Source organism: Mobula hypostoma, chromosome 5 (assembly GCF_963921235.1).
Source record: "Mobula hypostoma chromosome 5, sMobHyp1.1, whole genome shotgun sequence".
NCBI classification, from domain to species: domain Eukaryota; kingdom Metazoa; phylum Chordata; class Chondrichthyes; order Myliobatiformes; family Myliobatidae; genus Mobula; species Mobula hypostoma.
Genome location: NC_086101.1, coordinates 171,983,249 through 171,997,822, shown reverse-complemented (window position 1 = coordinate 171,997,822; position 14,574 = coordinate 171,983,249). Strand labels below are relative to the sequence as shown.

General features: G+C 41.5%; 1 protein-coding gene across 1 annotated transcript in view; it reads left to right on the top strand.

Annotated features, from left to right (window-relative positions):
- The window catches only part of LOC134347184 (protein WWC2-like), a 243,406-nt gene that overhangs the window by 214,394 nt on the left and 14,438 nt on the right, over nt 1–14,574 (top strand). The window contains exons 14-19 of the mRNA XM_063049433.1: nt 334–420; nt 2,160–2,352; nt 4,297–4,461; nt 7,399–7,499; nt 8,510–8,681; nt 10,825–10,989. Of these exons, the coding sequence (XP_062905503.1) occupies nt 334–420; nt 2,160–2,352; nt 4,297–4,461; nt 7,399–7,499; nt 8,510–8,681; nt 10,825–10,989 (883 nt within the window). The remainder of the gene's footprint in view (nt 1–333; nt 421–2,159; nt 2,353–4,296; nt 4,462–7,398; nt 7,500–8,509; nt 8,682–10,824; nt 10,990–14,574) is intronic.

The window sequence follows — 14,574 nt, the reverse complement described above, 5'->3', positions numbered from 1 at the left end:
AGACCATGAACACACAGAAATATACTCAGTGACCCCTTTATTATTTACCTCTTGTTAATGGCTGCCTCTTTAAGGTCACCGTAGGTAACTGGAATATGTCTGTATCTGCCTCAGCTAGGATGATCTAACCCAGTGCTTGACTGAGGTCAGCCTTAGAATAAACCAAAAACCATACATGTTGTAAACATTTAACAAAAGAGGCAGCATCTATGCAGAGAGAAAAATGATGATATTTTTAGTCCAAAACATTTTTGTTGACTCTGTGCCAATTTTATGTGGTGACTATTTCAATGTTGAATGATCTGTTGATTTATTAAACTTTGCCTACAACAGGTATGATCCCACCAGTGGAAGTTTTATTATAATTCTCATACAGCTGAGAAATCCGACTGCTCTACTTGTGCCCCCTGGAGGTAAAGTGTAAGTACTGGTCTCTGTGAAGACCCATTTGGCCTATTTTTTTTTAAGACAGAGCCAGATTAAGCTCGAGATGACAATAAATTGGTAAATTGATTTATTTTGTCACATGTACCAAGGTACAATGTGAAAGTTTGTTTTGCTGTCATCCATACAGATCATTTCAGGCCATCAGTGCACTGCGGTAGTACTAAGGAAAACAGTAACAGAATGCAGAATCAAGTGTAACGGGTACAAAGAGAGTGCTGCACAGGTTCAAGTCCATAATGAGGTGGATCATGAAAACTTAGAGCACAGCCTGGAATTGGTCCTCCAGAAAATCTCTTGTGGTGACAGCTTGGAACTGAGTGATTGGCTTGGATGAGAATACTGTTTATCTGAGCTCACATATAAACCAGGCCAGTTAAGAACAACAGTGCAACTTGCACAAAATGCTGGAGGAACTCAGCAGCCCAGGCAGCATCCATGGAAATGAATGAACAGTCGACGTGTTGGGTCGAGACTCTTCTTCAGGACTGCACGAGTGACGGAGTTCCTCACTATTGCGTACAAGTCTCGTTGACCCATTACAGGAAGGATGTAGAGGCTTTGGGAAGGGTGCAGAAGATGTCTACCAGGATTAGAGGGCATGAGGTTGGATAAACATGGGTTGTTTTCTCTGGAGTATCCGAAGCTGAGCAGAGACCTGATAGAAGTTTATAGAAGGTATAGATAGGGTGGACAGGATCTTCTTCCCAGGGTACAAATGTCAAGTACTAGAGGACATGTATTGAAGTGAGAGGGGGATACTTTAAGGGAAATGTGCAGTACAGAGAATGGTAAGTACCTGGAACAGACTGCCAGCAGGAATGGTGGAAGCAGATACAATGGTGGTGCTTAAGAGGCTATTTGTAAGGAGCTATCTGGGCCTCTGTGGGGCTCTGAGATTTTTAGAGCGCCAGAACTGGTTAATTGTTGTTTAACGGGTGTTGTTAATTGTTTAGTGTTCCTTGTGTTTTTCTCAAGCAGCTCACTCTTTGTAATGCAGTCTCCTGGTGCTTTCTGTTTAAGCTCAAGTTTATTTTGATGGGCTCAGTGATTCCGTGTACTTGTATTACTTAAGCGGATGCCCGATTAGTGCTAATCATGGGGTGCTAGTTTTGAGAATGTTACTTCTCGCAGTGCTGCTCAGCCGAGCCTCCTATGTGCTTTTGGAAATACTATGAAGAAACTCTCACTGTTGTCTCCACCTTGGAGTCTGCCTTTCCTCCACACTTGTGTTCCGATGTTGCCAGCACACAGCATGGCACTGTTGGACGCACGAATATGCAAGGAGTGGAAGGATGTGGATCATGTCCAGGCAGAAGAGAATTCATTTAATTTGACATCCTGTTCGAAACAGATACTGTGGGCTGAGAGCCTGTTTCTGTACAGCACTGTTCTTGTTCAGAGCATTCAATGATCTAGTGCTTTCACATTCACAATTACTGATACTAGCTATTTACTTCAGATTTATTTAATTCTTTAAATTAAACATCCACGGCTGCTGTAATGAGATCTGTACTGCAAATCAATGGTTCACTTTGCTGAATATCTGTGGAATTCTACCCTTGGATAGAAAATAGAGAAAAGGGGAATTAAAACTAAATGGAGATAAATCCTATTCAGACAAATGCTCTTTGCTGATTTGACCTTGTCACCAGTTATTAAATCTTTAATAATTTCAGTCCTTTGTGTAAATGTTTGATCACTCAATCCCGCAGGTATATCAGAACTGCTTTACTTCCAAGTTCGTGTGACTCCAGCAGCCTGTTCCGCACAAAGGTTCACAGTGTTGCAGAGACTCTCGTCTTCAAAGAGGTATTCAGGGTAGCCATTACCCAAGAGGCTTTGCATCAGAAGACACTGCGAGTGGATGTGTGCACTGTGGGGAAGACACAGGTGGAGGATTGTCTGGTGAGAAATGAAGAAGCTTAATTAAGATTATTGCACAGTCATTAGATTATTAAACTATCAATGATCTCCAGACAGGTTCCAAGGAAGTTCACGTAGCAGCCTGAGAAATGTGCACAGTTAACGCTGGAACAAAAACAACTGACATTCAAAACAAAATTAGGCAACATTGAGCAGGAAGCAGCAAAGAAGTTATTTGTTGCCTGTGTTCCCAAATGTAGCAATAGGCTGCTATTGAGAAGCAGATGAGGTAAACTTGCACTGTTTGAGCCTCAGTTCTGTGCAGTCCCACACTCCAAGAATATCTCTGGGAAGTTCTTTCCCATACTCTTGAAATTTCAGAAAGGCTGCAGAAATCCCATGGAAATATACAAAGAGACTGGGCGTACTTTGCAGTTGCAGAAATTTTATATTTATAAGTACATTTTGCTTCATCTATTGCTTGGTTTTACTAAATTGTATTATATTTCTGTCATTTATGTCTCTCAATGGCATTATCTTTAGCTACAATGAAGCCACATCATTCACAAAGATGAAGATGGTAGCTTCATTCTGGTACACGGTACACCCTCACGACAAACATGGGGCAAGGACTGTTTGTGAAGAGTTGACAGTTTCACATATAACATGATGTGAAATGATTTGACTGCTGTTCATGCTTGTTTACACATTGTAGACACAGTCCTCTGGGCCTGCAGTGCCTACAGTCAAATAAGGTGGAGCTCATAATTTGTCGGGAGGTCCTTCAGATGGTACAGGAAGGGGGAGCTCCTTTCTGAAGGCTGGTCAAACCTACACTTAGGAGCATCCATCTTGTTGGCTGCAGCCAAAGAGAAACGGCCATGAGGAAACACTGTCACAGGTTTATTCTGCGATGGTACAGAGGCTATCAGAGGCACAGATTTGGTTGTTGGTAGGCAGTGTTCACTTGAGAAGATATCAGAATTAGGTATGTCATAAAAATTGCTGTTGCATGGTAGCGGTGCAGTGCTAGACATAATGATTTATTTATAACGAGGAAAAATAAATAAGCAAGTCGACCAACAATTCAATGAATGAATGAATAGAGCAAAAGGAGAATAGTTGAGGTAGCGTTAACCATTCAGAATTCTGTCGGTGGAGGGAAGAAGCTATTCTGAAGACACTGAGCGTGCATCTTCGGGCTGCTGTACCTCCTCTCTGATGGTAGTAATGAGTAGAGGGTATGTCCTGGTTGGTGAGGGTCCTTAATGATAGATGCCACCTTCTTGAGTCACCGCCCTTTCAGGATGACCTCCAGTGGGGAAGGTTATGCCAGTGATGGAGCTTTTGATCCTTCGCGGCCTCTTTCAATCCAGCACATTGGAGCCTGCACACCAGTCAGAATGTTTCTCCACCCTACATCGGTAGAAATTTGCTGGAGTCTTTGTTAACACACTAAATCTCTTCAAACTCCCAAGCAGAGCCCCGGTGCATCAGTGTGTTGAGTTCCGTATAGATTCTACTGGAGTGGAATCTCAGTAGATACTCTACTAGATTCTGCTGAGATGTTGCTGCTTCAGTTGCTTTTAAATGATCTTATTTATGTATTTATTTATTGAGCGGAATAGCTCCTTCTAGCCCTTTGGGCCAGATCACCCAGCAATCCCCCGATTTAGTCCTAGTCGAGTCATGGGACAATTTTACAGTTAACCTACAGGAATCCAGAGCAACCGGAGAAACCCCATGTGGTTATGGGGAGAATATATAAACCCGCAGGCAGCAGCGGGGCTAAACTCAGGTCACCTGTACTGTGAAGCGTTGTGTTACCGTGTCACCCCTTCTATGCTTTTTTGAGAAGATGTGATAAAGAGACGTAAAAAAAACTGTCTACTGAATGTGTGTGGGAATAATAAGAAAATATTGTACTAAAGGTGTTACAACTGTGGTCTGATCACTTTCAACCTGACCGTCCCTTTTCTTCAAAAGGCTGGGACCCAAATCAGTCTGGCAGACCTCTCCTGCAAGGGAGAGACTTTCACCAGCTGGTACAACATGCTGCATTACAAGAACATGAATATTCATAATCCAAAGAACAAAGCACAAAGAAAAGAAGCCTTTCTCATGCCGCAACCTTGCAGTACTCTAGACAAGGTACAGTTTATTTGCGATGAAGTGGGTTTAGTAGGAGCATTACAATGAGCTGATCAATTTCTCCAACATGTGGTAAATTCTCACCCTTCCCCTTCTCTATTTCTCCATTCCACATTAGGGTTCCCTTCTCACCCCTGCTCTTCCGTTCACCTGCCCATCGCTGCCGTCTAGTGTGCCTCCTCCTTCCCTTTCTCCCGTGGTCCACCATCCCATCCTATCAGACTACTACTTCTTCAGCCCTTTACTTCTTCCACCTATCGCCTTCCAGCTTCTCTCCCACCCACCTACTGTCCCCCTCAGCTGGTTTCACCGATCACCCACCCATTTGTTCTTCTTTCCCCTACTTTCATATTCTGGCTTTGTCCCCCTTCCCTTACAGTTCTGATGAAGGGTCTTGCACTGAAATGTCGACTGTTTATTCCCCTCCAAAGATGCTGCCTAATCTGCTGAGTTCCTCCTGCATTTTGTGTGTGTCGCACTAGATTTCCAGCATCAGCAGAATCTTGTGCTTATGATTTCCTCCTAGTTTCCTTGTACATTTTTGAGATTACTTGTGTCCTTCCTTGAAAAGGAAGAACCAAAGTATGTATTTAATTGTTCTGCATTTTCTCTGTTCCCAATTATATCCGTATTGTTTTTGCTAACATTTAATCTTCACACAATGACGAAGGATATTGATATTCTTTGCAGGATTATTCTCATACTTCATCTTTGCCCTCTTGTTTTTGTCCTATGTTGAATGCAAAACTGCTACCAATCCTCAGATTCCTCTCTGGGTCTAACAGTATTACTAATTTCCTTGATCATCTAGCTTTCTTTACTGACTAATTTTTGCACCAGTCAGGAATGAATAAATGTTCTAATTCACATGTGCATTCTTTAAATATTATCCTTCACCAACCTACTGTCATCTCCAACCTAGCACTGCCAATTCACATTTCATACCTTGGTAGATTCCTTCTGCCAAACAGGTACTGAGGAATCCCAAATGAGTCTGCAAAACTTCATTTATTTATTGATTGATTGATTAATTGAGATATGCCCTTCCGGCCCTTTGAGGTATACCACCCAGCAGTCTCCAGTTTAACCCTATCCTAATCATGGGACAATTTACAATGACTGGTTAACAGACTTTAGACGTCTTTAGACTGTGGGTGGACCTGGAGCACCCGGAGGAAATCCACGCAGTCACGGGGAGAACATACAAATTCCTTACAGGCGGGGACGTGAATTGAACCCGGATCACTGGTACTGTAAAGCACTGTGCTAACCACTATGCTACAGCGCCACCCGCGGAAATGATTTCCAATCGTCAAAATTAAAATCAGATGCTGGGTCTATGTTTTTAGAAAATGACTCAAACATTCAACAAGGCGCACAACACCTACAGAAAATTGAAAGTGATAAGTTGATTGCCATATACAAAAGTACATTATGAAAAGGAAAATAGAATTAATGCTTCAGGCTGACAAACATTCATGAATAAATTGAATTACTTCTATTTTCTGGTATCCAGTTTGGTAAAGGGGGACTAAAATAGATGTTGTGATATGATAGCAATAAACACTAAGGAGCAAAATACCCATTTTTTGACTATGTAGTTTATCTCACTGCTGTTGCATAGTTCAGCTATCAGATTTTGGAGATGAAATGTTAGTGTTAGGGATGTACCAATTAAATGCTCATAAAGCGGACACAAAATGTCTCTATTTCTTGTACTTCCTGAAGAATATTTTAATGACAGATTTTTCCTTGTATTAGAATCCAAAATGCTCAGCTCTGACAATTCTTAAGAAACACGAATTTCATCTGTAGCAGATGCCCAAATCAATAATTTTCAAGATATGAGAGAAAGAGTCAGGTTTGCACATGCACACACCTACCACTCTCCCCAGCTAATAGGATTCACCTGCCACTCATTCCAGACTCATCACCTGCAACCTATTTAACCCCAGTTCTCACTCATTGAACCAGCCAGCCTCAATCAGTTGCTCCTAGCCTTCAATTTACCTTGTTGCCTGTTGTGTTTAATTTCTGTTCTTTCTTGTTTTGTGGCACCTTGAGGCTTGTTATTTTGTGATTTATTAGTAAAGTGATTATTTACTGCTACATTGTCTCCACTGCTCTGCTTTTGGGTCAAACCTTCTCTATATTTCCCGACAAATAGTGCTGCTTCCATGTCCTTTCTTACTTAATACTGGCATTGCAACCTAATATAGCCCTTACGGTGGTGGAAGGGGGTGGTGTTCAATCACCATCAAGGATGATTGATTTTCTCATTAAATAAAGGCTCAGTATTTGATCTAATAGCTAGATGACACTTGGCAAAATAAAGAATATGTTTGTCCAAAGGCGCAATTGAACTTATGGCAGGATCAATTTATTCAGTATCAGATGGGAAATATAAAGAAAACCGCCCAGAACATTACGAGGTTTAATTGTGTCACAAAAAGATGTATAGCATTTATTAGGTACCGTGGTACTAGGTACTTCAAGCACAATACTGCAGAATTTCTGCTAGTACTCTTGTGTGTCTGATGAATTTGCCTGGTAGGTTTCTTTAGATAAAAATACAAATGACATCACCAAGGTATGTCTTTGTAATTTAAACCTCATGAATAATTGCTGTTAGCGGAAACCTCAGTTAATTATAACCTGTATTCAGCAGGGATAGTGTACATCATTATTGAAAAGGTTTTGGTGAGTTGCCATTTACTTTCCACTCAAGTACCAAATTCTGCTTGAAAGAAAGGCGCTCAATTCATAGAACATAGAAATCTACAGCACGTTATAGATTATGAGGACACGCAGTCCTCTTGGCCCCTTGGCCCACAGTGTTGTGCCGACCATGTAATCTGCTCTAGAACCTGCCTAGAATTCCTTAAATACCTTGAATTATTTCACTTTCAACTGCCTTCTTCTCTTTGAACCCAACAGGATGCTGTGTCCGCACTGCTGGAGAGGACATCTGTTGAGCTGCAGGCAGTGGAGCAGGAACTAGCTACTGAAGACAGAGAGGCCATACGAGGCGAGGAGTGGTACTGTAATCCTTGTGGTATTATACAGTTAATCTTTACAGTGGGAGCATTCTTCAAAGAGTACTCACTAAATTCGCAACATAACTTCAGTGGGAAGTTAGTGGTGCAGTTTCTGGACTGTAAAGCTAACTTTTTTTTATCCAGCACCACAGAATTATAGAACATAGATGAGTACAACACAGGAACAGGTCATTTGGCCCACAGTGTTGTGCTGAACCAACTAAAAACCAAAAACACTTGCACACTAATCCCTCCCACCTACACCATGTTCAAATCCCTCCATCTTCCTTGCATCCATGTGCCTATCCAAATGTCTCTTAGAAGCCTCTAATGTATTTGCCTCTACCACCATGCCAGGCAGCTCATTCCAGGCATCAACTTGCATTTTCTTGCAGAACCACTTTGTAATTCTCTGAAAAGATGTACCTTGGATAAAATCCAGTCCACAATATATGCTGAGCTCTTAATTGCTAAGCCACTGCCCTGGGGAGGTGTAGAGTTAAAGAATGAGCATTCTCAAGGGGAAAGGGGAAAATGAAACCGCAGTGATCTTATTGGCATTGCCCTTATAATGAAGCGCTTTCATAAATCCTCTATCTGGAATTGCTCTGTTACAACTTGTTGTCAAGAGGACGGCCAGTTAGAGAACCAGTCCAGATGCTGGCGATGTCCTGTAAGTGGGCAGGCCACGAAAAGCAGAGACGGAATGTGGGGAAAAAATAATCTGTGTTTGGGCTTCAGACCATATTATAAACAGCAGCAATACTTAACATTTGGTCAATGAATCTGTTATCATTGTATCATGAGGCTTCCAATTTACAATATTTGCCAAGGTCTTTTATCATCATGTAATTGCTATGAAGAGGCTACATCAAAGAACTGGGCCCTATTATTGTTTACGCTCCATCCGTACCTGTTAAAGATACAGTAACTCCTCATCCATCTGTCCAATTGTGCATTGGAGTCCTGTGACATCCTATAAAATGGTTATAAATTGTTGTTAAATGTAGGCTACAGATGCTGGTGGAAGATACTACTGAGGCACAGGATGAAGGAGATGACATTGGAAAGGAGGTGGAGGCAGAAGAGGATACGGCAGAACCGGCTGTGTTTGAAGACGCTTCTCGGATTGTGACCGAAGAAGGAAGTGTTGGTGTGACAGAGGCTGTAATACCAATTCTGGTAGGGATGTTTAGACCATAAGATCGTAGAATATAAGAGCAGAATTAGGCCATTTGGCCCAATGAGTCTGCTCCACCATTTGATCATTGCTGATTCATTATCCCTCTGAACCCCATTCTCTTTGCCTTCTGCCCATAAACTTTGACACCCTTACTAATCAAGATCCTATCAACTTCGGCTTTAAGTATACCCAATAACTTGGCCTCTACAGCCATCAATGGCAATGAATTCCATGGATTCACCAACCTCTTGCTGAAGAAATTCCTCCTTATCTCAGTTCTAAAGTGTCCTTGTGTTCTGAGGTTGTGTCCTGTGGTCCTAGACTCCCCCACAATTGGAAACATCCTCTCCATGTCCACTCTTTCTAGGCCTTTCAATATTTGATAGATTTCAATGAGATTTCCCGGTCATTCTTCTAAACTCCAATAAGTACAGGTGTAGAGCTGTCAAACACTTCTCTTGAATTAACCCTTTCATTCCCGGGATCGTTCTCCTGAATTAATTTTTTTAAGTTTACCCTTAAAAGTTCAGTCACATGGTCAAGTATTCTTGGAATTGGGCATGGTGATATTACATTCATCCGCTACCCTCCCCCACAAAATATAATGTTTGTTACTTATCACAGAATGATATAACAACTACAATTTTTTGAGAAAATTGAATTGAAGGTGATGGGGAAAGGAGCTATAAATTGAAGTCCTAGAGGGCATACTTTCACTACATGCTGTATCCAATGAGTTGTTACATAATTGTGCACCAATAAGTTAGCTGCCTCCAAGAGGACCACAACCTTGTTGTGGTTTGGATACTTCCATGTCTCAATGACTCAGAGAGCTATGTTTGCTGAAGTCAATGATTTATGCTATGGCTCGGTAAGGTTACCCATGCCAAACAGGTCAAAGGGTAGGGGTCCGACTAACAGTGGTCCACCAGTCCTCCAGGTTCGGGGGTTCAGCTCAGGGCTAACAACCCTGACTAGTAAAACAAGATTGTTACAAAATCAGCAATGAAGAATCCTTCTACACCTGAGTTCAATGGTATTCCTGAGTCTCCACCTGTGACTTGCATGATGGACAGTAGTGAAAACTGAGTGGAAGCTACTGACACGATGAAGGAAGCCGTAAACACTGCCAGAGATAGAGGATCTTCATTGCTGCCCTAAACGCTAGAGGCATAACAGGCAGTGAGAAGAAGGATAACTTAGCCGAGAAGTTCAGAATGTGTCAAATTTAGCATTCATCAGAATTAAAATCATGCAGAATAGAAACAGGCTTTTACACATTGGTTCTGTGTTTAATATTTTGTGAATACCACTAAGAATTAGGAAACCAGGCTTAAGGCTCCCATTTGCCTGAAGATGACTTGACCTCAGCATCTGAGCACCTTGTATATGAATTGCAATCCCTGCATCAGTTCATTTCACCAGCATTCAGTGGTTTTGAGTAAAGTTTTAGCTGCTTCTCCCTAAATGATCTACATTGCACCCTTGGGCAAGAGGCATTGTCTGAAAATCAGTATTGCGTTAATTTAAGCTTCTCTGGGAAAGGACTGTGCAAGGCTAGCTGCCCCCATTGTGGTTTTTATTTTGGTAGCAAGCATTACTTCCCTCTTCTCTCCTACCTATCACATCCCCTGGGTCCCCTTCTCCTTCCCTTTCTCCTATGGTCTGCTCTCCTCTTCTATCAGATACCTTCCTCTCCGGCCTTTCCATTTCCTACTATTTGGTTTCACCTATCAGCTTCTATCTATTCTCCTTCCCCTCCGCCCACCTTTTTATCCTGCACCTTCCCCCTTCCTCCTCAGTTCTGAAGAAGGGTATCGGCCCAAAACATCTACTGTTTATTCATGTCCATAGATGCTTCCTGACCTGCTGAGTTCTTCTAGTATTATATGCGTGTTGCTATGGATTTCCAGAATCCACAGACTGTCACATGTTTATATTTGCACTGCTGTATTTGCTCTGTTGTTTCCAGAGAATTCTCCCTCTTGTGGCTTCAGGTCTTTATGATTTTATCTAACACTGTAGAGCCTGCACTTGGTAAAGTTAATTGCAACATTGATTTTTGGTGAACTGTATTTTGAGAGGTTCTCGTAATTGCCACTGACCAGCTTCTGACAGAATGTTTTCACCCCTTGTGCGCAGGTGGACAAAGAAATTAATACAGATGAAGCTATGTCTGAGTGTGTGGCTGTTAGGCCAAAGGACAGGACCAACCTGAATAACAGGCAACAGCATTTTGTGAGGAACAGCATGATAGTAAGATCTCAGACCTTTTCTCCAGGAGAAAGAAACCAATATATTTGCAGGGTAAGAAAATATTATCAATGTACCGTTGGCAACCCTTATAATTCAGTCCATTTGTTCAATCAATCTGATGTCATGTCCCCTAGTTGTAAGGATGAATGACGTTGGTGCACAATTTCTATACTCTTCAATCATGGACAAAGTTCAAAGTAAAAAGTAAATTTATTATCAAAGTACATACATCTCACCATATACAACCCTGAGATTCCTTTTGTTGCGAGCATTTACAGTTAGTACAAGAAACGCAATAGAATCAATGAAGGAACACACTCAACTTGAAGGATAAACAACGGATGTGCAAAAGACAACTGTGCAAATGCAAAAAGAAAAAAAAAAGAATAAGCAATAAATTTCGAGAACGTGCGATGAAGGGTTCTTGAAAGTGAGTCCATAGGTTATGGGAAAAAAGTTCATTAATGGGGTGAGTGAAGTTATCCCCCCTGGTTAAGAGGTAACAACTGTTCTGAACCTGCTGGTGTGCACGCTGAGGTTTCTGAACCTTCTTCCTGATGGTAGCGGCAAGGAGAGAGCATGACCTGGATGTTGGGGGTCCTTGATGATGGATGCTGCTTTCCTGCGACAGCGCTCTGTAGATGTGCTCAATGGTGGGAAGACTTTACCCGTAATGGACTGGGTCGTATCCACTACTTTTTATAGAATTTTCCATTCAAGGGCATTGGTATTTCCATACCAGGCTGTTATGCAACCAGTCAATATACTCTCTACCACACATCTATGGAAGTTTGTCAAAGTTTTAGATGCCATGCCAAATCTTCACGAACTACTAAGAAAATAGAGGCACTGTTGTGCTTTCTTCATAATACTTCTTGCGTGCTGGACCCAAGCAGATGCTCTGAAATAATAATACCGAGGAATTCAGAGTTGCCTTCCCTCTCCTCCTCTGATCCCCGATGAGGATTGGCTCAAGGACCTCCAGTTTCCTCCTCCTGAAGTCAGCAATCAGCTCCTTGGTCTTGTTGACATTGAGTGAGAGGTTGTTGTTGTGATACCACCCAGTCAGATTTTCTGTCTCCCTCCTATATGTTGATTCGTCGCCACCTTCGATTTGGTCAATGACAGTGGTGTCGTCAGCGGACTTAAATATAGCATTGGAGATATGATTAGACTCAAAGTCGTAAGTATCAGGCGAGTAGAGCAAAGGGCTAAGCACACTGCCTTGTGGTACACCTGTGCTGATGGAGATTGTGGAGGAGATGTTGTTGCCAATCTGAACTGACTGGGGGCTTCAACTGAGGAAATTGAGGATCCAGTTGCATGAAGAAGTATTGTGGCCAGGGTCTTGAAGCTTATTGATTAGTGAGGTTGAGTCTGTGGACAAGTGTGTGAATGCATAGCTACAACGAAACTCTTACTTGCAGCGGCATCATCATATAAACAGCATTCACAAAATAGACATAAATTAGACCCAATCTTCAGGTACTTTCACAGTCTGTTTACAACTCATTCTCAGTATTTTCTTACTTGCATGATCTGTCTTTTGCACATTGGTTGTCAGTATTTGTTTATGCATATTTTTCATAAATGATATTGTATTTCTTTATTTTACTGTAAATGCCTGCAAGAAAATGAATCTCAAGGCGGTATATGGAAAATTACATGTACAATAATAAATTTCTACTTTGATTCTGTCTTTGACTTTGACATGCTAAATGTCCTTGACCTTCTAAGAGAGTAAAGACATGGGCACGCTCTCTTTGTGTTTGCATTTATCTGCTAGGCCCAGGACAGTGCAAGCTTTCAATTTGTTCTTACAGGTTCATTCAAGTTTGTCTTACCTGTGCTGTGCAATATAATGGAACTTGGAGAATATCCCGAAGGTTACAATTTTTTAACAGTATCAAAATCAATTTAAAATCAACAGTTGAATGATGTACACAGTTTCACAGTAGAACTATTATTTTGAGTTTTGATCTATTAGCTGTTTGAAACAAGTTACAGTTTGAAAAAATACAGCATTCTGAAATAAGTCTATATTGTATATGAATATAACATGACTTAAGAATAGGATTAGGCTGTTAAACCTGCTCTGAACTATTTCCAAGATATCTACGTACATCTTTCCTTAAATAAAGAATCTAATACAGGTTACCCCCGCTATCCGAAGGTAGAGTGTTCCTATGAAACCGTTCGTAAGCCGAAATGGCGTAAAGTGAAGAAGCAATTACCATTAATTTATATGGGAAAAATTTTTGAGCGTTCCCAGACCCAAAAAATAACCTACCAAATAACACATAAAACCTAAAATAACACTAACCTATAGTTAAAGCAGGAATGATATGATAAATACACAGCCTATATAAAGTAGAAATAATGTATGTACAGTGTAGTTTCACTTACCAGAATCGGGAAGACTTTCCATGTTATCCATTACTGGATGCTGACTAAAAGAGACCACTTTGCTACTAGCAGAACCAATAGTAACATCAGCAGCTTTCAAGATTCTTTCTCTCTGCGTGTAAATAGTACGAGTGGTGGATGCAAGCAAGTTCAACGCACGCACAGTGTCTTTATTTCATTCACCACGATCAAAACGCTTAATTATGTACAGTTTTACGCTAAGCGTAACACCTTTACAAGCTCTCTTAGGCTTTTCTGATACGTTAGGACACGTTTTGCTAACTAATGCACAAAATAAATCTTGATAAAGTGCAGATGCTCACAGACACAGTTCAAAGCTATGGCGGCTTGATGCTGAGATACTGAGTGTAGTTCCCGGGGAAGCAGCTTGGCGGCGCCACTCTCGCTGCTTGGGGTGCGCACTGCCTCTATAACGGCTCACTACAAAACAAACGCTGAACGCTATTTTCGTTTTTTGCCTTTTTGCGTAAAAGCGAAAATCCTCTTTGGATTTCTTTCGGTTAGCGAAAACAGGTACTAATGTAGGTCTTTCGTAAAAGCAAAGTGGCATAAAGTGAACTTTCGAAAAGCAGGGGTACCTGTACTGTGTACGGTACTTTAGATGCTATCCCACCAATGCCTTATTTTGTATTCAATTCCTCTTGCAATGAATAAAATACTCTACTGACTTTCTTAGTTATTTGTTGTTCACGTTTTATGAATCATTCACTTGTTCTCACAGGTCCCTTTGCACCTCAGAGCTCTACAATCTCATATTGTTTAGACAATAGGTTTTTGTATTTTTCCTGCCAAAATGGATAATTTTGCATTTTCCCACATTATACTGCATTTGACCTGGCTTATTATACCTATCTCAATCTATATAATTAATACATACACAATTTGATTTTGGAAGTACAATGCGCAATCCTTCATGGTGGGGGGGCGGTTGGTGACCCTCACTCTGATATCTATCTCCAGGGCCCTCCTCTCTTCCTTCCACAGATCCCACGCCCAGCCCCAACGTCATCCCCTCTACCCTCTCCTTTTTCTCTCCCTCTCTTTTCCCCCTCTCAGCATTCTCTCTCATCACCCCTTCTGACCACATGCCTCTCACCAGCTTCAACCCCTGCCATGTCTGCACCAGCCCCCACCCTCAGTACCCTCCTCACTCCAGATGCTGAGCGAGCAACCTGTCCTCAGTGGAGGCCTGTGCTGCATCTCAGTAAG